The sequence below is a fragment of the Podarcis pityusensis genome (assembly GCF_964106645.2).
Source record: "Podarcis pityusensis genome assembly, chromosome: 3".
NCBI classification, from domain to species: Eukaryota; Metazoa; Chordata; class Lepidosauria; order Squamata; family Lacertidae; genus Podarcis; species Podarcis pityusensis.
In genome coordinates, this window is record NC_138026.1 from 28,133,169 (window position 1) to 28,160,353 (window position 27,185).

Here is a 27,185-nt window from a genome sequence, read left to right on the forward strand (position 1 = left end):
GGATTGGAGAACAGGAAACTTTTCAAACATCCGCGAAAGTCACTATTAATCAACTCCCCATCCCACACACTCAACAAAAAATAAATTTCCATGATCCTGATATTGGACACATAAATACACGCAAATGCCTATGTAACCTGTGCCAGAAATTATCACGGGACTAGGAAAATATCCCAGCCACAGAAACAGTTTAGGGGTGCAACCGGGTTGCGGCGGCGCTTTCCGTTCTTCCGCGGCGGCGCAGACTGGCGGCGAGCGGTGTTTCTCTCTGCGCGCTGCGTCCGCAGAAGGAAAGCCTCCCGGGCCCGCTTCGCTCCTTCCGCAAGCGCGCGCACCAACACACCGTTGCAAAGAACAAGCAAGCGGGGGGGGGGGGGAGCGCGAGCTGCACTGCAGGTGCGGGTGAGAAAAAAGCGCGCCGCTGCGGCCAAGCCTGGGCCGGGCCGGGCCCCGCCTTTTGCAGCCTCCCCCAGCCGCGGGCCGAGCCCCGGTCTCCATGGCAGCCGCCTGAGAGGCGCCGCCGGCCTGGACCGGGAGGGAGGGCAGGCAGCGGGGGAGCGACGTCACGGGGCTGGCGCCGCCGAGTCGGGCCCGGCCTCTGGGTGGGAAGGAAGGAGGGAGGGAAGGCAGGCAGGCAGGCGGTGGGAGGCCTGCCCGGAGGAGCGGGAAGGGAGCAGCAAGAGGAAGGAGGCGCTCGGCTGGGGCGCGCACGGCGGCGCTCGGGGGAAGCCCCCTCTGCAGCCGCCGCTTGCTGCCCGTGCCAGCCCAGGTGCAGGAGGCTGGGATTTGGGGGGAGGGAGGGGCGGGGCGTCCTTTTTATTGCTCACTTATGGGGGGGGTGAAAGGAAGTGGTCGTGAAGAGAGAGGCCGGGCTGAGGGGCTTTCCCCCGCCACCCCTTTTTTGAGGCGCAGGAGCTCCTAAGCGAGATTCTTTGCACACTTAGCCCTCGCCCCCCCCCTTGCAAGAAACAGGAGAAACAGCCTCTCTTTTTTCTCACCACCTCACCCCCCTCCAATTGTGTACCTCCCTCCGCCGCTTCCCTGTAAAAGGAACCAGAGGCGAGTATTAGAGTTGGAAGGCACCCCAAGAGTCATCTATACCAACCCATAGCTGTCAACGTTTCCCTTTTTTCAAAGGGAAATTCCCTTATTCCGAATAGGATTCCTCGCAAGAAAAGGGAAAAGTTGACAGCTATGTACCAACCCCCTGCTAGGCTGGGATCTCTTTGCCTGCGTGAACCCGCGACCCCGAGGTTAAGAGTCATGGTCTCACTCCTCACGCCCCGGTGAAAGAGGAAGATGGGCACCCATTGCATACATAGACGGCTCCCACGCCTCGTCCTCACCCTCAAAGGTGGTGCAAGCACTTTTTCCTCAAGCGGACTGTTCTCTTTCCTGCAACAGAAGAAGATCTGAGAGGGGAAAGGCTGCCAGGCTCTGCCACTTGGATAGGCAGCTTCTACATCAGGCCCTAAACAGTTTGAATTCCCAACCAATTTAACTCTGAAGCCATTATTAGATAGGACTTCTTTTTCCAGCTTGCAATACGTTTCAGAGCCCTAAAGAGGAGGTTCTCAGAATGCACTGATTTTAGTCTTCAGGACACCACACAAGGATTTGGGGGCTTTTTCCATCTGTTGTGCCGTAAGGACGACATTTGCAAATAAGGAAGCAGTCTCCTGAGTATGGGAAGCCAGCATGAATAACTCTGGCTTAAAAGTTAAGCTAGTGCAAACCACCAGATCTGATCCAGATCAGGGCTATTGCCATTTGAGCTGGCCTAAACCGGGCAGAGGAAAACAAGCCTTTAACAGAGTTTGACTTACACCACACTTTTTGCCAGGCTCCTAAATTCTGGCAGGTTGCCACGCCACATGACCAAGCTGAACGGAGTTAGGATACAGCTTTAAAAAATCCGGCACGATCCCACTCTCCTGGAACGGCCATTTTTCAGAGCTTACTCCAGCAGAAGTTTCACTGGTCTCAGCTCAGTTGACTTGAGGCTGGCATATCTCCAACTGAGTTGGGGTTGGGGACTTGCTGCCAGCATAGGCCAGCTGAGCTGGGATTTAGTATGCTGAGCCAAATATCCACTGCATCTTAACTCATCCCAGCAGACCTATGGCTAGGATTGTACCCAACCTAGCTTGATGAGGTAGAAACAATCGAGCACTGAACCGGAGCACTGGAATGCAAATAGGCTTGCAGAGCTGTACAATCTAGTTTAGATTTAGGTTGCAATGAGAATAAACCCCTCTGAATACACCACGACTTCTGAATAAGCATGCATGTGACAGCTTAGTTTCTGGAGAACACTAGTGCACAGTTTCTCAATAAAATACATTGGATATTAAAGTGACTTCCAACGGAAAAGAAAATGCTCGAGAAGATAACATAGCCCATGGTTCGCCTCAAGCACAGCAACACTTCAAAAGTATTTATAGCAATGAATTGCTTACAAAGGTTAATACAATAGTAATTGTGTACATTTGGTAGTGGAAGTGATAAATGTATACTAATGTAATTTTTATCAAAGAGTGTCCATCCACAATTAAGTTCTTCTCTAGCACTGATTTCAGTGGAAGAGATTTAAGCATCAGTGGAAGAGATTTAAGCATCATAAATGTCATGTGCCAAATTAGTATGGCTTTAACAATGGTTTTGGCCTTCTGTTTAAGATGCTTTCCTCTGTATTTCAAAGTGACTGCAGTATATCCTGCCAGCCTACCTGTTGTTTTTTTATCTTTCCCTACCTATGAATGTTCTTGGTTATTATTTTTTTCCTTGAGCATACAGTAACAAACCAGTGATAAATGTCTGTTCAATTTGCATACAGTCTCGTCTGAAATAAAAACATGAAGTGATGAAGTCTGACATAGCCAGAAAAATGTATCTCAGAAGACCTCAAACATAGGCTAAGAAATCAGCTAATGATAAGGAAATATTGTGGGTCAATTGGGGGCAAAATCGTGTTTTGGTGTGTTTTTTTACTAGCCATCATACGTATTTAAGAAATAAAATTGTCATGAACATTATTTTGTGGCTAAAAGATACGGCTGCGATCTTGCATGTTGCTTAAGGCTGAAGTCTCAAAAGCACTCTTGTTAAGTAGCAACTCTCACTGAGCTCATTTACTTCTGAGTAAGCATACTTAGGGGTCATGCTGCATGGATCATGGCCCTTCCACTGGATTTAAGTAGCCTAACAGCTGGATTGCAGTTTTAAAGTGCAGCCCTGTGCTTCGTTACTGAGAACTCTTCGGTAGAACTTCCGTATTATCTGCGTAGCATTACAGGGTCAATTAATCTTTTCTTTAGCACAAGGCATAGTAAATCTTCAATTAAATGAGTGGCAAAGTACACAGGAAACACTACCAGGTCAGTTCCTTAGTCCACCTAGTCCTGCATTGTCTACTGGCAGCCATCCTCCATGGTTTTCAGTCTTGGATGGGGATGCTAAACACTGAACCTGTGCTATAACTCGGCATCATGGGCATAGACGGGGGGGGCAGGTGCCCCCCTAAATCAAGTAAATAAATAAAAATACTTAATCATTGGCCAATTGTGTTGCAGATAACTCAGTTCTGCCCCCCCCAACAAAAAGCCTGTCCACCTGGCCACGCCCATGCTCTGTACACAGGTACCCTGATTAGGAATGTAAGTGTAGTCTTGTGGCAGAGAAGCCACATACCTTGGGGAGGAGGGAGAAGTGGCAAATGGGTTGAGTGAGAACAAGTCCAGGGTCATATCTTGGTTGGTTGGTGAAAGCAGCTACTGCCCTTTACCCTCTTATGTTCCTTTCCAAGAACATGTAAGCTGGCACTCGGTGATTACAGCCACTTGCATGGAGTGCAATTTTATTTCCCTTGCAGGGTGGGAAAAGAATGTTTACAAACAATAACGCCACATGAGGAAATGTCACTGGGAGGTTAACAATCCACACCTTTAAAAAAAAAAAAAAAAAAGATATATAGGGGAGGGGCACCACCTGTACTCACAGTCGCTCAGAAATTATGAGCTGGATCGAAAGGCAAAAAAGTGGGAGAGAGGAACATGAGGGATAGCAAAACCTGAAGACCTTCCAGTAGCCCAGAGAGGTCAAAAGGCAGAGGTGCCAATGTCTGCTCTTACCTGCACAAGTAATCTCCCTCAATGCTAATTTCAAGGTACATATATATATATATATATATTTTGTGTGTGTGTGTGTGTGTGTGTGTGTGTATACACACACATACTGCATTATAGGCAGCATAGATATTGCAAAGAACCTCAAAACCACCCATGCACCCCTGAATCTAATGTTTACAGCAGGTATATTTATTTTCAGTGACAACCCCCCATGTCATAATTAAGTATAATGATCTATATGGTGTAGTGATTTGTTTTGAGCAGGCTTCTGCCATAGTTATCTTCAAGAAAAGCTTCATCCAAATGAAGTAAGGCATTCATATTTGTCCTGTGATTCATTTATATCTCTTTAAATGCCATGTGTACATTAAAGGGGCACAAGCAGGAGTCTTACATGAACAATATATGTCTACGGGTGCTACATATGCACGTTAGCCTAACGCTCTGAAATTTATAGCGTCGCTTAGCTAGCGTACTTGCGAAACTAAACAACTCCATCACCTCGAAAACTTCTGGATTTCTGCACCGCTGGCAGAGAGGGAACAGTTCCATTTAAGCCTCGCATGTTTGACAGATGTGCTTGACTAGGTTACAGTTACACCCCCCCCCCGCGGTGCCTCGGCTTCCAGCATCCAATGATGTCTTTTCACTAAAATAGCCACAAATAAACTATTCAGTTGTTTTAGCCAAATAATTACAGTATCTGACCGTGAGTGAGATCACACACACACTCATAAATCTCAAGGGAACTGCTTCAAAATAAGTAATCTGTGATTGCAAGTCTTGGGCCAATCAGGCTTGAAACAGACTGCCAGAGAAAAGTGGAAGTTACTATCACTGCTGTTTGGTTTGCTTATAAAAAGAATTTGTATGTTCCCTTTTTGGTAGGCAATGCATCTAAAAACCACTCTTGCAGGTTCTTTAAAATATATATATTATAATACTAACTCTGTGGCCCGTACATGGAAGAAAACTAACTTGTTACACTCATGGTGACAACTGTATATGATGCATCCTATGTCCAGTTGACACGCAGGAAGAGTAGGGTAGCCATAGCCACTGTGAGAGCAGGATGCTACCCTAGACGGAATCTCGTTGGCCTGATCCTGCAGGGCTCTTCTTGCGTTCTTTTCTCAGGCCTGCCTCTTGGGAACCAAGCTGCAAAGAGCAGCCCTTTCCGCGCCTTCCTCTCCCTCGGAATTGTCTCGGTTTGACTCCAGGCTCGGCGCTTGCCTGTACACTATTTACTACCCACAGCTGTGCCTGGGGCCCGCCCCGCTCTGCCAGGATTGGCTGCGAATGCGGAAGGCCCGAGCTTTCTCTTCGGCTGCCTTGGCGCCAGTGAGAAGTGCCTGCGCGCCTGACGGACGTGTCCAGGGTGCCCAATCGCAGCGCGCCCAGCCTGGATTTGTCAGCTTTCTGGACGTGCGGTATAAAAGCAGGAACGAGGCGCCTTCGGCTTCATTCCGAGCGCGGATCGGGCAGCTGCAAAGAGCAGGAGTCGGAGGAGGAGACAGCGCGTAGAGAAGAGAAGCTAGAGCCATTTCCTCCCCGCGGCGCGTGCGTTTTTGCGCTTCGTTTCCAAGAAGGCAAAGCCGGCTCTCTTGCTCTCTTCTTTCCACCAGCATGAAAGCGTTCAGTCCGGTGCGGTCCGTGCGGAAAAACAGCCTCTCGGAGCACAGCTTGGGGATATCCCGGAGCAAAACCCCGGTGGACGACCCGATGAGTTTGCTGTACAACATGAACGACTGCTACTCCAAGCTCAAAGAGCTGGTGCCCAGCATCCCGCAGAACAAGAAAGTCAGCAAGATGGAAATCCTGCAGCACGTTATCGACTATATTCTAGACCTGCAGATCGCTCTGGACACGCACCCCAGCATCGTCAGCCTCCATCACCAGAGACCGGGACAAAACCCTTCCTCCAGGACCCCGCTGACCACCTTAAACACAGACATCAGCATCCTGTCATTACAGGTAAGCGCCCTGTCCTTGGCTTACTTCTTCCTCCCCGGCGATTTCGTGTATCGCATCTTTAATAGGATTTGAGAAAGCGACATTGTTCTGAACCTGCGCGGTTTTAGATCTCTATTAAAAAAAAAAAAAAGTGGTTGGATTCAAAGGGAATGCATAATGAGTTGGGGTTCCTTGTCCATTCTAATGTCCCCCATTGTGGTCAAATCGGAATCCTTGCCCGTCACGTTTAGTGCCTTTTGTAATCTGGAGTGTACTTCATATGCTTTCTTGAACTGTTAAGCATCTTAACACCACACTGTCTTCCCCCTTCCCTCCCCCGTTGCAGGCAGCTGAATTCCCCTCAGAGTTAATGTCAAATGACAGCAAAGCACTTTGTGGCTAAAGGAATTGGTAAGTTGTTCAGGTTTCTTTCTGTTTTTTAAGTATATGATTTAACAGTGTCGCCCATCAGAAATGTGGGAGGGGGGGTGTTCAGAATTGCCCTTGGAACTGTCTTAAAATTACACAGAACCGAGGATCCTATGAAGTGGCAGTTTAAGTCATAAAATGCATGTTGGCTTCTGCATATTCTGTACCCAAAACGTTGGATGCTGTAAATTCAGGGACAACCTCCAGAAAGCTTAAGCAAATGGGGCAGTGAAACTTAACATGGAGATACAGAATCGTTCCTTGTTAAAGAACTTGTAATCAAAGGATAATTGCTCAGAGAAGTAGGTTAGTGTCTCTTGTCACCGCAAATAGAGATTCAAATAGTTATTATATAGAGAATTTGGGGGCAGAGGGGAGGGTGTTACCAGGAGTCTCTTCATACTCAAACCCCAGACAATTTTTAAATTTCATATGTGGTGTATGTATCAGTGTGTGTGTGTTTGTGTGCGCATGCTGCATCTGGACGCCAGGGTTTGCCCAATCTTTGAGTGTTTGGTTAAATGTTCAAACTGTGGCTTCCTCTCTGGCGCCAGTCTGTCCGGATCTCTGCCCTGTTAGCATTCTTCTAAATATGCCTCTCTTCAATCTTTTGCAGGTGTTTGCTGACTTTTTTTTTTTTTTTGCACAAGAAGACAGCCTCTTTTTTTCCTCTTTTTTTTGGGGCGAGCTGCTGAATCTGATTTTCAGCTGTATCTGGAGGGGGAGAATCCATATCCAGTTAAATGGACATTTTAAGCGAAATTGTGGACACCCATCTCCCCTCTTCTACAACATGGACTAATCTTAATTATTTATGAAGAGACTTTTAAAAATGCCCTTTCTCTAGTTGGAAGGCTTCATTTATATAATATCCCCACAACGGGGAGCAAAATGAAATGTAAAAAATGAAACAAAAACTCATAAGGAATTGCCCGTTTTAAATGCAGACTTTGCCTTTTTTCCTCCAAAGGTGGAGCGTGAGTACTAGAAGGATTTAGTGTTCAGTTTTTCGGTGAAGTCTTTGTCAAAAATTATCCTCTTTTGACACAAACGTAGGACTGAATGCTATGTATATATTTATATATAAATATGGGAATGAAACTTTGAACTCTTTAATTAGAGTTTTCTTGTATAGTAGCAGAAATGTGCATTTCTGCAAAAAGTGTAATGATGTACGTAATCATGCTAAACTTTTTATAAAAGTTTAGTTGTAAACTTAACCTTTTTATACAAAATCAAAATAAATAATGTGTGTTTATTGAACAGTAGTTTGCTTGCTTTATTCATAGTGACCAACAGTTTTCTGGGGGTGATTTGGCGGGGGAGTATTTGTAAAACCTACACAATAAAAAAGTACCTGAAATGAATGTATGTTCCTAAGTTGCTTAAAAAAAGAGGGGAGGAGGTATGGTAGATGTCTGATAATCAGCTTATGAAATCGCCGTAGGAGAAACTGCTTAAGTTGTTCATTACCTAGAGAATGATGTTAAGCTCTGGCAAAATCAAATTCAGTTTAGCCAGAGAAATTCCTCTGGTCTGTTTGTTCTTCATCCTGGGTTGATTGACTTGCATTAACTTCGCACAGGAACTACTTCAACTCCAAGCAAACTTGCCCTTTTGGATAATTATGCCTAACTAAGATTAGCAGAGAGCTGTTACATTTCCCCAGCCACCCAGCTTCTGCAACACATTTTAACGGAGAAGCTGATGTGTAGCACTAAACTGAAAATTTTACCTAAATCCATGCAATATTTCAAGGCAAAGGGTATTAGTTAATCAGTTGCAGCAGCTTCCCTATATGACTAAGCTATTGAGAAATGAAAGTCACCCCTCATGTTATTGATTAAACTTTGGCTGCTCTAAGCATCACCCTCTCCCTGCAAAAGAAATTGAGTTGTATTTGTAGTACTGCCTTAAGGCAGGCTGCAATCCTGCGCAAAGTTAGGATGTTGCAATACAGTGATTCACATGGAATTCTGGCGGCGTAAATATGTGTAGGTTTCTCCTGCTCCCCCCACCCCCCAAAAAATTATGCACCTTTTTTCCTGTTCTGCATGCAACCCCAACCTTCTAGTGCAGAAATAATCGTTTGTAGCAGCTATACTGCACCTGCCTGTTGGAAATTAATGGGATGTGGTCAGTTTCGACCACCAGCAACAGCCAGTTCTCAGCACACTACGTTAATTTCTGACTTTTGGCAAAGCTGCACAGCAGAAGCACCTGCAGCAGACTGCACTAAGTTTTGGGGAAAGAGTCCTGCTGAAGAGTGCCTCCGTTTGGCACCTGGGCGTGAGCCTGGGTATTCTGTGCTCTGGGGACTCTTACACTGAAATGCAGAAGCCTCACCTGGGGCCTGTAACACTTTCACCAAAGAGAACAGGTGTGTGGGTGGCGCCGCACAGTCTGCCGCAGCTGTCTTTCCTCGCCCTTGACATCAAATCTATCCACAGAGACCGGGGGGGGGGGGGGAGCCAGCTCAGATCAGTTTAGTACAGAAGCTGCCCCAACCAATCAGCGGCCCAGCCTTCTCAAAAGGGATCAGAGCAATCTAAGCGGGAAGAGAGCTCATCTTCTCTGCCTCCTGTGTTCCGTCACTATTTCCGTCAAATTAATGAGGACCTCAAGACTTAAATATACGATAAATATGATTTTATCTTTCACCAAACAGGCAAAGTTCTGTCGACAGCAGAACGCTAGTAGTTTAGAGTCGCACATCTGAACTTTCCACGTGCTCTGGGATGCATATCTGCAAACTGGAATTTAATTTGCAGAGGGTTTTATTCTGTAGAGTATTTTGGCTGCTCCCAAGAGCAACCCATATGACTCACTATCCTGCTTCCTCTTTCTTTCAAGGCATTTCATCTTAATATTCAAATTCGGGCTCTTTGGCATAGGCAGAACAATGTGTCATTCATGCCACTAATGTATTTGACTCCTCCCCAGGAGTAAAGTAATAAGAACACTGAAAACTTTCCACAGTTACTTTCAACTTCAATTTTGAACGCTTGGGCATCAGCGGACACTACAGAATCTAAACCCATAGCTGCCTCCTCCCTACCAGTCAGTTTTAGTGTTTGCACGTAACAAATGAGGGAACGGTAGAGAAATAATTAAACCCAAATGACAAATAATTGCCTTAAACTGCAATAACTGTCACATAAATTGTGTATCTACCCCTTTTTGTATTATGGGCTTCGCTAGTTGCACGATTCTGTCAAACAATTCCTCAGCATTTCAACGGAAACAACAGATTTTACATCAAATTTAGTTTTGCTGTTAAGACGGATTCCACTGTAGTGTGACAAACCCAACCCTTTACAAGAAGGTACAAGTGTTCTAAAGATGGCAACATACTCTCAAGCCTGTATCAGATTGTGAGAATGGATCAGGAATAATCTATCATTAACATGGTTCATAAATACAATTTAGATGGAAGTGAATTTGAGGGAACAGCCAGTCTCAATATTTTATTTTCCAGATTAACTGATCTGTGGGGCTTGCTCTCAGCTCACTGATATAGAACAGCTCCCAGAGCAAGCTTCTGAAAAGCTCTTCACTATACAGTGGACGCTCGGGTTGCGAACGTGATCCATGCGGGAAGCACGTTTGCAACCTGCAGCGTCCGCAACCCGCAGCGCCGCATCTGCGCACACACGGGTTGCAATTTGGCACTTCGCATGCACAAAGTGCGATTTAGCGCTTTGTGCATGCGCAAGTGCCAAAACCAGGAAGTAACCCGTTCCAGTACTTCCAGGTTCGAGGCACTGTGCACAACCCGAAATCGCGCAACCCGAAGCGTCTGTAACCTGAGGTATGACTGTATTCAATATGATCATACTTCTGCTTATATAAACAGCGTGATGAAAAGGTAGAATGCCCTGTTGACTCACTAGTGAACAATTCCAATGTGTGTAGTGTACATCTGACTCAATTCACCAAGAGTATGTTAATTTAAAAGACTTTTGCAAGAGGGGTAAAAATACTGCATTTCGTCCTGCTGTGCAGAAAAAGAAATGCAGTAAGGATTAACTGAACTGTTTGGCAAAAGTTTCCTAAGGAACAAACATCAGTATGCCAATAGTTCTCTCTTTGGGGGCCTAATCTAATGCAAAACAGGACTGAAATAGCACATTTGCAGATACAGCACTGAGCAAAAAGGTGGTCAATACAGAGCAGGACAATCTATGGTCAGAGGTGTGTCAGCTAAGGATAGCTGACAAAAATGATTCCATGTGGCAACATTCACACAGTGTAAGCCAGCCTTGTAAGATGCATCACTGTCAAGTTCAAATTACAAGAACGTCAAAAAAAAGTTAAGGGAACTGTCCAATCACAATTTTGGGTTGCTAAGAATTTACCAAAGTGCTTTACAAATCCTCTCTCTCTCTCTCTTACCTAAAGAAGCCTGCCATTCTGAAATGTAACTGTGAGGAAATGCATGCAAATATTGAATATTCCTATTTTTGAGAAGCATTCCATTCGTGCCAAACATTACTGTTTCTGTCTGTGGACAGTGAGCACCACCTTGCGGCCTAGACAAAGATGACAACTTCCACTTAAAAAAAAAAGCAGGCTTCCTGCTGTATTTACAAATAGATCAGAAATATCTATTTGAAAGAGATATTGATAGAAGTAAATTTGGAAGTCTGAACTTATTTGCTTTATTAAGTTTATATCCCACATTTCCTGCAAAAGAAGCCCATTTTAATGATTCGAGCGACACAAATGTCCTTGGGCATTTTCTCAAAAAGTTGGCTTGTGATTCTGTTATAACTCAATTCGGCTGCCAAATAAACACAAATTCTTTCCTGTCAAAAAAGGCCAGAAAGTCCAATGAAATATGGGATGCCCATTATATTCTATAGGACAAGATATTCTAATTCAAGTTCTCCATTAATCACAAGTCTCTCCACAACGTTTAAGTAGCCCTGCTTAGCATTCCATCCAACTGCATCTGAGAGATGAGACACAGAAGCCCTCCCACACCACAATTCTGGCTGGGAACTGGCTCCTTTCATTTATTTCTTTAATTGTAAGATTTTTCCAGTGCCCACTGCAAGGTCCCAGGGCAGGCTGCAGCAATACTTTTATACAATAAAAAGCACATGAAAGTCCAGCTGTTTATACAAAAAAACCAAGCAGAACTAATTCAAGCAAAAACAGCAGAGCATAAATTAACCAAAACAGAAAAGTTGGGTCCCACAATACCATAACTTATCAAAGTGTAGGCTAAAAGGAGGTGCATCTTCAGCATGACATGGAAGCTATACAATGAATATGCTAGATGCACCTCTGTGATTTTTTCTGGACCACTGTACTTGAGGGTGGTGGAATATCAAAAGGGCCCTCTTTGCTCTTAACAACACCCAAGAGGGTTGGTAGGGATAGAGGTGGTTTTTCAGATATTTGGGCACTAAGTTGTTTCGGGCTTTCCACCCAACTATAAACACCTTGAACTGGGCCTGGAAACAAACCAGCAACAAGTGCTTTAAAATCAGGGCTTATATGAGCTCTAAATGAAATGCCAGCCAGTAACCTGGCTGTTGCATTTTAGAACAGCTGGATTTCTGGAGTCTCCATGTAGAGCGCATTGCAGTAGTCCAATATGGCAATTTCCTGAACATGGAGGGCAGTCGCCACATCATCTCTGTCCATGAGGAGCCATAGCTAGAAATGAAGGCACTCCCAGCCACGGAGGCTTCCTGAACGTCCAGTGCTAGAGCTAGATCCAGGAGCACCCCTAAGCTATGAACTGGCAGGACAACAGTGAGGAGGAAGAGGAGGAAAAGAATCCCTGTGAGGGGTGTAGCTGGGACTAGGGCACATTGGGGCAAGCTTGGGCTGGGGAAGGAAAGATTGGTGTAGAAAGTACTCACAGGGTGGTGGAGGATGACAAGGAGATGAGGGTCAGTGCACAAGAACCAGAGCAGCAGGGCCCATCACCAGGGTGGCCCCTGTCTTCACAAATGCAATGGGATCTGAGGCCTAGGGAGCAGCGGGCAGGGTGCTCTATGAGGCTGAGGCAGGCAAAAGCCCACAGCCCAGCTCCCTAGCTGGCCAGGTGAGGCTCGCTAGCTCTGGGAGGAGGTGTGTGATTCCTCAGCAGTAGCAGGTTTGGAACAGGTGAGGGTCATCTGCCTCAAGCTCAGATGCTGCAATCAGCAGAGCAGAGGTGCAGTCTGCTCACCTGTCCACGTTGATGGCTCTCAACTTGAGTGCTTCGGTTTGGACTTTGGAAACGTGGATTGACCCCCGACTGGGAACTTGACATACTGACTTGTTGCTAGACAGGCCAGGGGTTCAGGACAGGGACCTGATTTTTCTAGGGGGGTGCAGTCCTGTTCAGAACAAGCAGTCTCACCCTTCCCCCCAGACTCAAGAACTCAGAGCACCTCTGTCTTTTCAGGATTCAGCATCCCATTTCTCCCAGAATGCATTTCCAACAGCAGCCATTCCAGTCAGTAGAAGAACAACGATGCAACTACTATACTGTATATATGAAACAACCAATGGCATGGTTCGGTGGCTAACTGAATGCCTTCAGGAAGGTAGGAGGCAGGAATGAAGTCAAAAGTCTTCTAATACAAAGTATTTGGTATTCAGCAACTTAGGTGCTTGCTATTCAGAGACTAGCAACAGAATGTCAGAATGTGAAATGACAGCGTGCAGCAGTTACAGCCGGCCATGCCATCTTTCAGGACGGAAGAATTTCCATCTTTCCCCCTCACACAACACTCTGCTTTCTGCAGCCACTGAGCATTCAGAGTTCTCATTTTGCTGTTTGGGGGTTCCTCCTTAGGTTGTTTCTCTAAAAGTACTTCCGCAAATATTGGGAGTTTCCTAATTTCTGCTACATAAGGATTGTCAGAGAACGAATGCTTTATTAGTATACAGAATACAGTCTTTGAACATAGCAAGTGGACTGAAATTGGTGCCATTGTACCCACAGAATGACACACTAGAGGTGTCTGATAATGGAAGAGGCAGATTCTGCCTTTCCTGTTGTTCCCTGAAGCTGAATTTCTGGCGATGCTGAGGGTGAAGGGAAGAGGGGGGATATGCAAAAACTGACCCAATATCTCTTTCCTGGACAGTCACAGTCATTGAGACCTTACTCAGCAGCTGGATACCATTTTTGCCCCATTTGCCATTCTGCTGCAGAGGGTACTCATTTTGAGAGATCTTCCTAGAGCTCTTCATAGTATGCTTTTAACTTCACTGTACTAACTGGATGCCCTCTGAAAACCTCTGCTACTCCGCCCTGGCTTCAGATCAGTTCTGAATGTTAATGCAAATAGTCCCAACACAGCTCCTATATTGTGAAAATGGTCCACTCCTGCAGCTTTCTGCTCTTTAACCAGCTACAGCTGCTGCCCCATGATTCATATCCTGTGTGACGGCGAAGTTTGCTCAGGAGTCTTGGGTGTCAAAAGCCCAATTGTCTATTGAATCACACCATCAATATGCTTGTTGACACTCTCAAAAGAATTCTGAAAGGTTGATAAGGGAAAAACTTCTCTTTGTAGAAGCCATGTGATGCAACATCGCCAAGGCTTGTTCTTTTGCATAGGATTAATGCCTCCTCCCATATGTACTTACGAGTGTACTCATGTTTCAGAAGCCACGCTCAGTTACTCTCTGAGGCCTGAAATTCTGTAGACACTAGGGATTCTTCAGTTGCTGAACCTCAGCTCTGGAAAGCTCAGCTTCTGGCATATAACCCCAACCTAGCTATTTAGACAAGCCTTTGGGCAGGTTAGCCTAGCTACTAGCTGTGGCATATATTTCACGAGATGTGTCTTTTTTCCTTAGCTCAGCTTTTTATTTTTAAATGTATCACTTTATGTTGCACGGCAGCTACAAGCAAAACAAAGGCAAGTCAAAAATTATTGGGGGGGGGGGAACACTGATCTAAAATTCTCAAGATCCATGTTTTAAGATGGGTGCTCATCATAAATGAGGCATACATTTACTAAATCACTTTGGGAATATAGTGGTACCTCAGGTTAAGTACTTAATTTGTTCCGGAGGTCCGTTCTTAACCTGAAACTGTTCTTAACCTGAAGCACCACTTTAGCTGATGGGGCCTCCTGCTGCTGCCGCGCTGCCAGAGCACGATTTCTGTTCTCATCCTGAAGCAAAGTTCTTAACCTCAAGCACTATTTCTGGGTTAGCAGAGTCTGTAACCTGAAGCGTATGTAACCTGAAGCATATGTAACCCGAGGTACCACTGTAATGGAAGACTGATCAGAGGTTTAGTTTGGCGTGTAATATATGTGAAAGCGCAGACCCACGTATATAGCAGCATAGCTCTAATACATTATTTTTTGTTTTTCAATATTTTCTCCCACAATGATTCTATTCAGAGGCTTCTAATTTATTGCGTTCGAGAACCTCTGGCATATAAAGCACAAATACTATTACAACAGACTCCGTCCCTATGTAGATTCTATATCTGGGCATTATTAACTTATAGTAATTCCAAGATATCACAACATATGCCCCTTCAACTGTACAGAAAATCTTCTAGATGCTCACTAAAAAGATTGGAGTCATAACCAAATGAGACATTTGCCACACTTACCTGAAACCAGATGGGATTCCTCTTGTATGGGAGACGTGTACAGGTGCAACATCAGGAGCCTTGTGTTTAACTTGACTAAGGTTTTGACTATTTAAGAGTCTTCATAAAGGCAGAGTATTATACGATTTTAAGGCTGCCCCCTAAGGAAACTCCACCTTTCTTATTAAAGGAGACCATGGGTGAGATGCAAAGTGGCACCAGTGGGCATCTGCTCATGCAACAGGTCTTCCCCCTCCTCTCTTCCCTCCGCAGAACCCCAAAAATCTGTTTTAGAGGGTTGGGGCCCTTTGGGCCGTATTTTGGGGGCACCCAGGAAGCGGGAACAGAGAAACCAGATTTTCATTGTGCAGGCAGGCAGGACATCCTTGGATGTTGCCCCAAGAGAAGGTAGAGCTGCCCTCCTCCCTCATCTCTAACCTCCAGCTAAATGCCAAGGAACTCTGAACCGGACAGATTCATTAAGGGTGAGGGATGTGACCATCTCTTTTTAACAGTGAAGAGGCACCCGAACTTGTACTTCAGCAGATTTCCAAGGAAAATTAATTTCACAGCAGAGGAGCAGCCTCTAATAATAATTCCATTACTTGTCCTTGCAGCCCCATCTTGAGGTATACTAGAAAATTTAAGAGACCACTGTTCAAACATTCTCAGAGATTCCACACAGTGCGGCGAAGGAATAGGAAATGTGTCTTTGTCGGGCAGGGCCCAGGCTATCTGGAGCACCAGAGGTTCTAAGCAGAACTTGGAACTGATCCTGTACAACGTTGGGAAGTCAACACAGGCTCTGAAACACTATTACGTACTCCTGCGCTCTCTGCACAAGTCAAAGCTTTCAGACTGCCGTCCAAGGGCAGCTGTGTGACGAGCACAGTATATGCCTGAAATGTGGATTGCACTGTAATTTGTGCCAGCATAATTCTCTCGTGCGTTCTAGTATATTTCAGTTGCCTGTAATTGGAATGTTCTGTAAGCTATATTGGGGAAAAGACTGCATTTTCTCAATGACAAAATATGGCAGTCAGGATGCCAGAGAAATGCAATACCCCTGAAACAAAAGCTCTTCCTTGGGCAAAGATATCTGGATCCTCCACAACTGCACGTGGAAGGAAAAACAGGGTTAATCTGACCATGGAAGATGGTCTGAGCTGTTTCAGGCAGCAAAGTGAACATGCTTTCTCCTAAGACACCCTGCCCCATAGAAATCACTGTCCTACAAACGAAGATAGTGGTGGAATGAAGGCAATAAAGCCAGTTTAAAAACATCTAGCCCTAGCATTGGCTGAGGCAGGGGGTGTACCGAGGGGCAGAAGAGATGCAATGCAGTGCTCCGATTCAGGCAGCCTTCTGGACTAGCAGTGTAGAAAAGTTGCCTGACCCCTCACCAGTCATTTATCAGGGCAAAAATCCCAATGTAATTTTGGAAAGCAGAGAACCTGGAGTGATGACAATTCTCTGGATCAGCTATAACCCCAAACGTATGTCTGTATGCATATAGAATAGGATATCTCACTTTAATGATGCTCCCAACCTAAAACAGGGTTTTTAGGAATGTGACCTTATTTTGAAAAACGTATTGGGGACTTAGGAAGGGCTCTGGTTGCCAAAACTTTCTTGAGGTTAGGCTGATGTCAATCTTCAAGTCTTTGACCAGTGACCAGTACTGCAAACAGAGGATCATATCCTGTGTCCATTCCACCACTCCACTCCCAGAATGTGACAAAAGACCTATCCTTTTCTTGTTGAAGAAGTTTGAAAGACATAAGCCACAAGAGGCTCTTACACCATCAGATGACTTCCTATGTCCATAGATTTGCCCCCCCCCCCCCCCGGAGATAGCAGGTGCCCATGAATAAGATGGAAAAGAAAGACAGGATGATTTGACCTGAATTCCCTCTCCGCCCTCTGCCCCCCCCCCCAATTGCTTGGGAAGAGATTAGTCACAGCTGCTATGTACAGGAAAGCCAATCTCTTTCATTCTGTGCTCAACGTGGGCAGATGGGTACCTTCAGAACCGGGGAGGGAAAACCTATTGCCTGGTTTTATATGCTTCTGAGTCCCACTGAACATGAATAAATACTGTGAGCGCACGTAGTACTGAAAGAACAGTGGGCCAGAACAATAATTGGGATTCCTTTTCACAACTAGTTAAGAGAAGCAGCTGCAGGAAAATCCTGAGAATCCAGCTTTCCTAACTGAGGGATACAGCAAAGGAACAGATAGCCGTCAACCTGGAAATATTTAATACCAGACTGAATTGTCAGACCAAGAACCTCTGGGAAGGATGGAGCTTCCGCACGGCTAGCAGATATTGGGATTTGTTCCTTCCTACAATTCTGAGGACATATTGCCCAGAATTAATAAACAAGCTGAGCTCATATTAGTCCTTAAAGTCTTAAATATTTGCAAATTCTAAGCAATTCTCCTCCTCCTCTAAATTATAAACGTCTAAGACAAACGTTTTCATTCTCACTTGCTTTTTCCTTTCTCTTTTTTGTCACTCTTTTTATAAATGGAATTATTTGAATGAAATATTCATAAATAAAATCTTTCAGTTTAACCTACCTCACAGGACTGTTGGAAGGATTACTCTGGGGGAAAGGCTACAAAGGATTTGTGTTCCTTGTATGAAGGAAGGGCAAAATAAAATGGAATCCATCTAGGAGAGTAAAAAAACCCCAACTACTGTTGATACACCAATTACATTGTACATCCAATGTCAGCAACTAGTTTTTGGAAGGCCGGTTTGAAGATGGGATTCGGGACAGCTGATGCTAGCAAGTTGCAACAGCCACACTCCTCCACAACCTTCAGTTGAATCAGGCTTGTTAATTTGGAGGGTGGAGGGGAGAAGCAGCTGGTACTTCTCAGGAGACCCAGGTTTGGGCAGCCAGTTTATGATCCCTAGTAACATTACTTAAAGTTCTCACGTTGTAAAAATGTTAGTTCCTTTTGAATTTAATCAATACTTGTCAATGATACTGGAGGGAACACAATTTGGGGAGGCAAGTATGCTGTTCTGACCATATAGCCATCTTTACATTATGAACTTTTCATAAAGGAAGAAATAAAGTTTGGCATAGGGCTAAAATCTTTCATAAGAAGTATTTGTTCTGTGAACTGAAAATCTGGGCGATATAATATGGCTAGTGGTGATTCAAAGCAACAATATTCCAGGAATAGGAAACGTAATGTTTTAGTATTTTACAAAATACTGTACATATTATATTAATCATTTAGCATACATTGGCAAAACAGCAATGTTAAATATCAATTGTGTGCTAACTCAGACCTGGCTTCCTTTCTCCTGTGTTTTTAGAATCTCTCTCTCTCTCTTCAGTCATTATCTTCCTCAGTTTTCCCCTTCCTCATTATGGGGATATCGACCCCTCTCTATGTTTGTAAATGTTCGTCCTGTAAATACCAATAAAGATGTACAGTACTCAACTCAAAGTTCAGTCATTCTGAAAACGCAGCAGCAGCTTTTATATATCACAATAACAAATCAGTGTATATCCAAGTGAATCCAACTATTTAAACGAAGAGACCTAACATGCCCAATTATTTCTTGGATTATGCCTTTTATGTACAAGTTCCACTAAAATCATTGGATTTTCCTTCCATGTGTGTTCCCTAATCCACATCGCAGAAAGGCTCTGACATGCATAGAGCTCCAAAGTAGCTGCTGTCCCATTAAGAAAGGAAAAGCTCTGCCCTTTCTCCTTCCTGCATTGGATGTCACAACAATCCATTGCTTATGATGACAGGAACAAGTTTCATACTCTGCTGGGCTCTTTCTTCAGCACAGAAGCAAGGAGTTCCAAAGCTTTTGCTTCTGTATTTCATCAACCACAGCTTGATAGGCTGTTTTAGCTCAGTAATATGTGGCTGACTACTGTTGATTTGAAACAAGCCAACTTCAAACTACAGTGGTACCTTGGGTTAAGTACTTAATTCGTTCCGGAGGTCCATTCTTAACCTGAAACTGTTCTTAACCTGAAGCACCACTTTAGCTAATGGGGCCTCCTGCTGCCGCCGCACCACCGGAGCACGATTTCTGTTCTTATCCTGAAGCAAAGTTCTTAACCTGAAGCACTATTTCTGGGTTAGCAGAGTCTGTAACCTGAAGCGTATGTAACCCGAGGTACCACTGTATCTGTATGGAACTGGCTTGCTTAAATAAACCAAAGTTAAGATGAACCACAGGTTAGGATTCAGACATTAACATTCAACTGAGATTAATTTAAATTTGAAGCAAAAGCTTCTTATCAATGCCCTGTGGCCGTGCTGCAGGAGAGTGCAAGTTAGGCTAGTTTCCATCATGATAAACCAGGGTTTATTGTGACCTCTGAACACAGTCGTTGCATGTACGTTTCATCGTTCAAGCAAATGGCATTCCTCATTGAACAAATCACCTGCATCTTGCTATGCAGAAAGGAGCCAAGCAATTTTCAATCAGGCTGTTGGGTCAAACAAAAGGTGGAGAATTACCGTAGAACTCTTCACAGATCACCCAACAGTTAACATCTATCCAACTCTGCATAAATGGAGATGCAGATGCTTCATATTTCTAAGGATAACCTACATTTTTCTTCATTAATTCTCTCGTTATCCAGATATTTTTTTAGAACCAGTCGCCTTAATGCTTCTAATCACCTGAAGACACAAATAAAAAAATGTCTGACACAAAGAGCATCATGCTTATTATTTTATTGTCCTCTCAATGCTAGCGGAATACACATGGTTCACTGATCGTATTCAAATTCCTGAATATTTCATCTGCAGAACAAATTACTGACATTACAGGCACAATACTAGAAACAGAAGGGGGGAAATTATGTACCGTTTTGTTGCACAATGCCAAATGTTAGATATATTTTTTTACTTACTCTTGAGGTAACGACAATTTCTCATTCCTCAGACATTCTACAATCCGATCAAACCTATTAATCAAAGGCCATGATTTCTGAAAACTGTAAATATTCATAATAGCTCCAAAGACTACACCCAAACTGGCTTCACCTAACACCATGACCACGACTACTTTGTTCAATTACTTCAATACTACTGTGGGCACCATCTACAACAAACAGAAAATTCAGCCTGAAATCCTATACAAAACTGCCGGGAAGTAAGTCCCACTGAAATCAATGGGGCCTACTTCTGTGTAGACATGTGCAGGATTGTGCTGTTCATCAATTACGTCCAAATCTCAGCCACAGCTAACATGTCCAACATGCAGTAATCCATTAAAACTACAGTCACACACATGACACATTCCCAAAGACTGCACTGCTTAGAAGGAACAAACAACAGTTGTACTTTGACCACTCTATATCAATACTTAAACCATCAAGACTTTTAAAAGTGTCACACACAGAACTGGAAAATGCAAATTAACAGTTGTTTCCGTCGTTTCAGGTTCGTAACAGTCTGACCCTTCCGCTTCGTTTAATGTGAGACATTCCTTCCTCCTATTTCTAAACAAATAAGTAGTACTGAACCTTATGATACACAGATAAACTATCCTTTTTTGCCTTTGTGAGATCATCCAAATGTTTAAGGCATTTCCCTTTTCAGCATGTGGACTAAGGAATTTGTACTTGCACTGGAAAAGTTAAGCTTTTACTTAAGAAGGGAAACACTGGTTTTATTTTGCCTAATTTTAAGCAAGTGGTTGAATCTCTCCCATTGAAATCTATGGGACTCTATGCTGAACTTCAGCAGGATTCTGTCCTTCACTTGCTATGGAAATTCACAGGTGAAAAAAGGACAGGGAACCAAGCCTTGTTAAGAGAAGATTTATAGGGCTGGTCAAGAGCCAGCAAGAGGCAGCATGTTTAAAAAGTGTTGAAGCAGCGTATGTTTTAGCTTGGCTCTCTTTTAAAGAATACTTTCCCTCTCTTCTCCAAAGCCTGCACCATCAGAGCCAGTAACAGTAAGGAGCTCAGAAGAATCTTTCGAAAGCCTGGCATAACTCGAGCGCTGGCTACGCTTATGGGCCACGCCTTTGATGTTATCATTTTGTACCGGAACAGAATTAGGACTCGGTCCGGGGCACAAAATGATCTGAGAATGCTCTCTCATGCTCTCAATCTCCTCAAAATTCTGATTAGCTCGGTTGGTTGGCTGGTTGGCGCTGTTGTTATTCAGCGTAACTGTGCTGGGTGTTCGGTTTAAGTTGTAGGCTTTCTGGCATGCTGGCCAGTTCTCTTCAGGGCTGCTGGCTATTAAGCTGCTGTCCGAAGGGCTTTTCTTGTCTTCCGAGCAGATTGACATACGTGCCATGGTTGCGTCTTGAAGGCCGCTCAAGCTGAGGGGGATTCCCCGTTTCCCACTGCGGCCATCGTCTTCAAGCTCAATGAGATTTGCTTTTTCGAGCTGGGAGTCATCTGTATCGTTGTGGAGAGAGTGGTTTGGAGAACTTTCACTGGATCTTACCCCAGAGTCAGAGGAGTCCTTTTTGTCGAGAAGAGCATCCGTCAAGTACTCTTTTGCTTTAATCAGGGTTCGAATGGGCTCAGATCCATGTTCTGGAGATTTGGGCTGCTTCTCTGTTTTCCCTTCGACTTTTCTGTCTTTACCTTCCTTGAGGAGGGGAGTGTTATCAGATTCTTCTGTTCCAGACTCATCTTCATCACTTGGAAGTTTCTGATAGCGCAGAGCTACACCCTTCAGCTTCAGGTCTGCAGCTTGGAAAATGCTGGTTCTTTCAGAAGATTTCTTCCCTGGGAGAAGTTTGGAGCCAGACTGATCTGATTTTTCATCTTCTTCCGTGATGGGATCCAATGGAGACGCATCGCTAGTAGACACACCTGATGTACTATAATCTACAACATCATTCCGTTTAATCAAGAAGGACTTCCTTCCATCGTCTTGCTTTTGCTCAGCATCCTTTCCCTTATCTTGTTCCACACTGGAATGAAGGGAGCCTGTTGATGTGCTCTGGCCCATATAGAAGGCTGCTGAACTGTGAGGGGAAGATCTACCACTCACCGTGCTAGAACTGGCACCCCCTTCTAATTGTGACATTTGAGCAATATATTCTCTATATGCATCTCTATATTCTGCCTGTACCTTATCGGTAAGCTTTGAAATTTCAATACTAGAATCTTGAGAATTCAGGCTTGAAAGACTTGGTGTCCGACGGGCCTGTGACTGTACAAACAGAAAGAAAACACATTAATACAAAGTCAGCAGAGTTGACACCAGTCCTTCAAAACAGAAAATACATTTACCCCAAGAACACAGTTGTGAACAGAGCAGCGTAACACTTGGCTCCTTCATAACCTAAGAGGACCAACAGCTCAGTGGTATAGCATACGCCTTGCATACGGTGGGAATACTCAGTGTTGTGGGCATACCAACTATTATCTGTGCACAGAACACTGAGCACTATGTTCACTTACTATATAAATATTTTTACGGACAACTTGAGATGCATGAATTTCTGCATCTCTTATTTCAAGCATCTTATTTACCTGATGCTTAGAATAAAAGGGTGAGAGAATGTATGATTCCTGCCAGGTATACAGGAACACAGAGACATCTATAATGCAACATATTTTTGTCCCATTCTACAGTGCCGCATGAAAAAATTCACTTCAATGAAGGAGGCAACCATAAAAATATTGAATATACACACACACCTGCATTTATGCAAGTGCACACATGCAAGGTGTCTGTTGCAGAAAGCTGGTCTTATACACACACACACACACACACACACACACCTATTTATGCATTCAGAGTTGCCTCTCCATTGAAGTGAAAGGGGGAAACAGTGCCAAATAGGAGATTTCTATGTCTCCATCTGGTGTTTTGTAAGTCACTTTGCATATCAAGCAACTAAACTGAAACAACAACAAAAAACAGGACCTGAAATGGGGTTTATATTTGTAACTCCAGAAAATACATTTAATGAACATAAAATGTGGCATTTCCTCTCCATGCCACCACTGCCTGCTGATTTGGGTGAGGGAAGAAGCTATTTGCTCTGTAAAATTGCTAATGTTAAGAGAGAGAGGATGGGCTGAGATTAAGTCTATGTTGAAGAGAGTACCTGCCAACTCAGGTTACTATGACGTGGAGGGGCTTCTTCTAAACCAATGGTATTCAACTCTTCAAAACTGAAGTTGAGAGCGTAGGGGGCTTGACCCGGAAGACCAGTCAGTTCAGTATGAGGCAATTCAGTGTTCAGTGCAGGACGACGAGCAAGATCATTATGAGGTATGGTACTGGCGTGTTCATTTGCCGCCCGGGAATCTTCATGGGCAGCCTGACTCTCAACATTTCTCAAGTCAAGCACCTAACACAGAAAATGCAGCAATTAGGATGCAGCATGAAAAGCTCTGAAAAGATAATCTGGTTGAGGTGATTAAACACTGGATAAACAAGTCAAAGAGTATAAAGCTGCGAAGCACACTTCTGTGAGAAAACCAGGATTTGTGAAAACCCTTGAAAAAGTTCTTTGAAATCACTGAAAAGCTACTCTGGAAAATGGGGAGACCCAGCAGAGGAGATCCTACTGTAACATAATGAGAAGGGGAAACCCGAAAACTCTCACTGCGTGTATATGAAGACATGTGCACAAGGGACTCTTTGGAACCTGTTCTGTGTTTGTGAACACTTTTCACAAACAAGCTAGGACATACACATTTATGCAAGTACACGGTATCAAGATGTTTGCTCCAAAACGCCAATCTTATATAATTGTGTGTTAAATCAATGGACAGTTTCTAGTAAGTGGGATAAGAGGATCACTTTAGTATGGGGTTGGGCAACCTGTGGCACTCTACTTACTTCCAAAAGCTCTCTGCAAGGGATCAGTTCAAGCCTACGGCAAGACTGATCCATGCCTTTCCTGGCAGCCCGCGGGGTGGGAAGGCGAAAGATAAAAAGTAAAAGGGGTAAGGAAAAGCCACTTTTGGCTCTGCCCACCCAATCACGGGCTTCGGCCCATCAGCTCGGCATGCAGCTTTGACAGATCACCCCCAAAGGAATGCAGCCCTCAACAGAAAAAAAGGCTGGCCAACCCTGCTTTAATAAATAACTCCTTTCTTTCCCCAATGCCTCCTATAAATACTCACCCAGGCTTTCTATGAGTGCACTGACAGGGCTGAAACAGACAACTGTTCAAGGCCGCAAAGCCTTGTAAAAAGCAAACATTCCTGGCACAGTGCTGCCACTTTATATAAAAACACTATGCCAGATACGATGTCAGATATTATTTTGCAGGAGCAAGGCCTTACAGTTAGGCAAACCAAAGCATGCAAAGGCTGCATTTCTATGTATAGTAAAGGTAAAGGTAAAGGTAAAGGGACCCCTGACCATTAGGTCCAGTCATGACCGACTCTGGGGTTGCGGCGCTCATCTCGCTTTATTGGCCGAGAGAGCCGGCGTACAGCTTCCAGGTCATGTGGCCAGCATGACTAAGCCGCTTCTGGCGAACCAGAGCAGCACACGGAAACGCCGTTTACCTTCCCGCTGGAGCAGTATCTACTTGCACAGATCTATGTCTTTATCTATGTATGGTACCTGGTGCTAAACCAAGAGTGAGGAACCTTTATTTGGCTGAGATCTACAAAGTTTGACAGCAAACCCTACGGGGAACAGGGATGGGCAATATATTGTGCAAAACCGGTTTGAAGTTGGTATCATGAGATGAGTTTCATAATTTTTGACCTGACCATGTATCATGAATCACGGTGTGTGTGTGTGTGTGTGTGTGTGTGTGTGTGTGTGCGCTACGCAAAAATCACAATGTGCAAAAACCAAGAAGCCAGCCAACGCTTCTCTCGATTCCTGCAGTCCCTGCTAACTCTCCCCTGCCACCTGGAGGGGGCAGCAAATCACAAGAGGAGAAGCCAGCAAAAATCACGATGCAGGAAGAAATGTGAAGCCAGCTGACATAGCTCCATCCTTACTTCAGACATCGTGATATATAGGTATATTACAATGTTTAGTTGCTGATATATCACAATGTTGAAAACCAGATATCACCCAGCCCGACTGGGGACCACAAGCCCAAAATGAATGTGGTCAAAGGAAGAACATCTCCCCCATGCAACTTCTCACACATGCAACACACCCATTCACTCTCTCACATGCAATCTCTCTCAAAATAACCTTCTCAGTCTCAGTATTTTTTGCTCCTCCAAAAAACCATCTTCCTGGACAAGAGGAAGGATTTTAAAGCAGAGGGTGGGGTTGCAGCCAGAGAGGAAAGGCTAGTTTTTCACTGCGCCACTGTGCCACATTCAGGCTTCAATAACCCACCAATGGGATCAATAAGAGGATTTTGTGAAGCCTAAATGTGGTACTGGTAGGTGAAGGGGTTGGGAGATGCAGGCTGGGTGGGGAGCATCCAGACTGTGAGCCAGCAATTCCCAGCCCCTGTGCTAACTCCTACTGAAGACAGTGGGAGTTACTTCCAAGCTAACATGACTAGGATCTAGCCACACAAACACCGTCAACAAGGCGTTTGTATTTACATAAGACTTAAAATTCTCTTACTGCACTTCTGAAGAGATGCCAGTCGCCAAAATTCATGTTCATCTCTCTCTTCAGTTCATCAATGTTGCACTGTGCTAAAACGCGACCGTTTATATTGGCCTAAACAAATTTTAAAAACACAACACAGATAAACACACCCTTGCCATCTGTAAATATTTCGTAAGCTAAAAAAACCCCTGAAATTGAATTTCACGTGAAAGTACACGGTTAATACGAGTGGGATAGAATAACTGTACCTTTTGCAAGAAGAAATTTAAACACTTTGATAAAATATGCAAACTTATAATTTCCACTATGGCATAAAACAAACTGTAAATTTGTAATGTCAAGAAAACAAATCAAATGCATCATATTCCTTAATTACGTACAGGGAATTTGCATTTTCTGGATTTAAATCTGGCCTTTTAGAAAGCCTTCTCACAAGGCAGTTTACGAAAATATATTCAAACAACAACAAAAAAGAATTGATAAATAAACATAACAAAAACAGCCCATCTGAAAATATTTCAAAAAGCAAGTCAGCAAATGTAGATTTAGAAACTTATAATAAAGTGCCTTTCCAAAAAAAAAATTAAGCGCTTAAAAGTGTAAGAGGGCAAATTTCCCCAGGGACAGAATTCCACAAGCAAGGTGCTGCTGCAGAAAAGGCTCCATCTCTGGTTCACATAAAACAAGCATGAGATGACTATCTTAAATGTCTGATAAGTTCATACTGGCAAAAGCAGTCCTGGGAGTCCAAGGCACTGGGGGCTTTAAAAGTCAAAACCAGCACCTTAAATTGAGCCAAAGTATATATATATCAGTAAACCAGTGTAACTGGTGTAGGATAGGTGTCGCCTGATCCAACCAGCATGCTAATATCAGTATTTTGGCGGCTACATTTTGAACCAATTAAGTTTCCAAGCTGTCTTTTATGGCAGCCTCATGTAGAAAGCATTGCAAAAATCTGGATGTACCAGCACATGAATAATTTAAACCAGGTCTGTTTTCCTCAAACAGGGACACAGTTGGCAAAATCAGCCAAAATAGAAAAAAGATAATCTGAAACGCTGATGCCATCTGAGCCTGTAAGGTTAGTGCTAGGTCCAGGAAAATTCCCCCAGCTGCAAATTTGATCCTTCAGAGGAAGTGAGACATGAGTACGTAGGTATTATGGAGGAAGATGGCTACATTTCTTTGTCCGTATCAGTAGAATTTCCCAACTAACAGCCCTTCAATCTTTTCTAGATTAAGTGTCAACCTGTTTGCCCTCATCCATCCCAGTTTTCAGACACCTGTTCAGAACATCCATGGTACAACAGAGCTTTAGAGGCTCCTTGTCCAGCTTTCTGCCAGCAGTTTCCTGTTGAGATGCCAGCTAAGTTCTCAAGCCAAGCTCAGGGGTACATAAATTCCCTCTTCGAAAGCAGAAGTGAGCCTTAACAGCTTTAGAGATTTCCATCAGTCTGAGCTAACCCTGTGCCAACCAGGGAATAATTGCAAACAAAGATCCAACATGCTAAAAAAACATTCAGTGCACTGATTCTTTTAGCAGCCAAAAAAACTTTATAAACCTCTTAATTTCAGCTCTATGCAATGTA

At 44.0% G+C, this 27,185-nt stretch overlaps 3 protein-coding genes across 11 annotated transcripts in view; 2 read left to right on the forward strand and 1 right to left on the reverse strand.

Annotated features, from left to right (window-relative positions):
* Positions 1–27,185, forward strand: part of ASAP2 (ArfGAP with SH3 domain, ankyrin repeat and PH domain 2) — a 505,514-nt gene that overhangs the window by 179,747 nt on the left and 298,582 nt on the right. The window lies entirely within an intron of this gene.
* Positions 5,580–7,772, forward strand: ID2 (inhibitor of DNA binding 2). Of its 2 annotated transcripts, none has more exons than XM_080998800.1 (3): positions 5,580–6,101; positions 6,427–6,495; positions 7,126–7,772. In XM_080998800.1, the coding sequence occupies exons 1-2, from the start codon at positions 5,754–5,756 to the stop codon at positions 6,481–6,483; spliced, it is 405 nt and encodes a 134-aa protein (XP_080854926.1). In that variant the 5' UTR covers positions 5,580–5,753; the 3' UTR covers positions 6,484–6,495; positions 7,126–7,772. The 2 variants fall into 2 exon arrangements, with proteins under 2 accessions (XP_080854926.1, XP_080854925.1); XM_080998799.1 differs by having other exon boundaries at positions 6,427–6,491.
* The window catches only part of KIDINS220 (kinase D interacting substrate 220), a 66,478-nt gene continuing 59,078 nt past the window's right edge, over positions 19,786–27,185 (reverse strand). For all 8 annotated transcript variants that reach the window (XM_080998908.1, XM_080998907.1, XM_080998905.1 and 5 more), the window contains 3 exons: positions 25,606–25,704; positions 23,153–23,398; positions 19,786–22,248 (listed from right to left, as the gene is read on the reverse strand). In XM_080998908.1, coding sequence (XP_080855034.1) covers positions 20,974–22,248; positions 23,153–23,398; positions 25,606–25,704 — 1,620 coding nt within the window. In that variant the 3' untranslated portion in view covers positions 19,786–20,973. The remainder of the gene's footprint in view (positions 22,249–23,152; positions 23,399–25,605; positions 25,705–27,185) is intronic.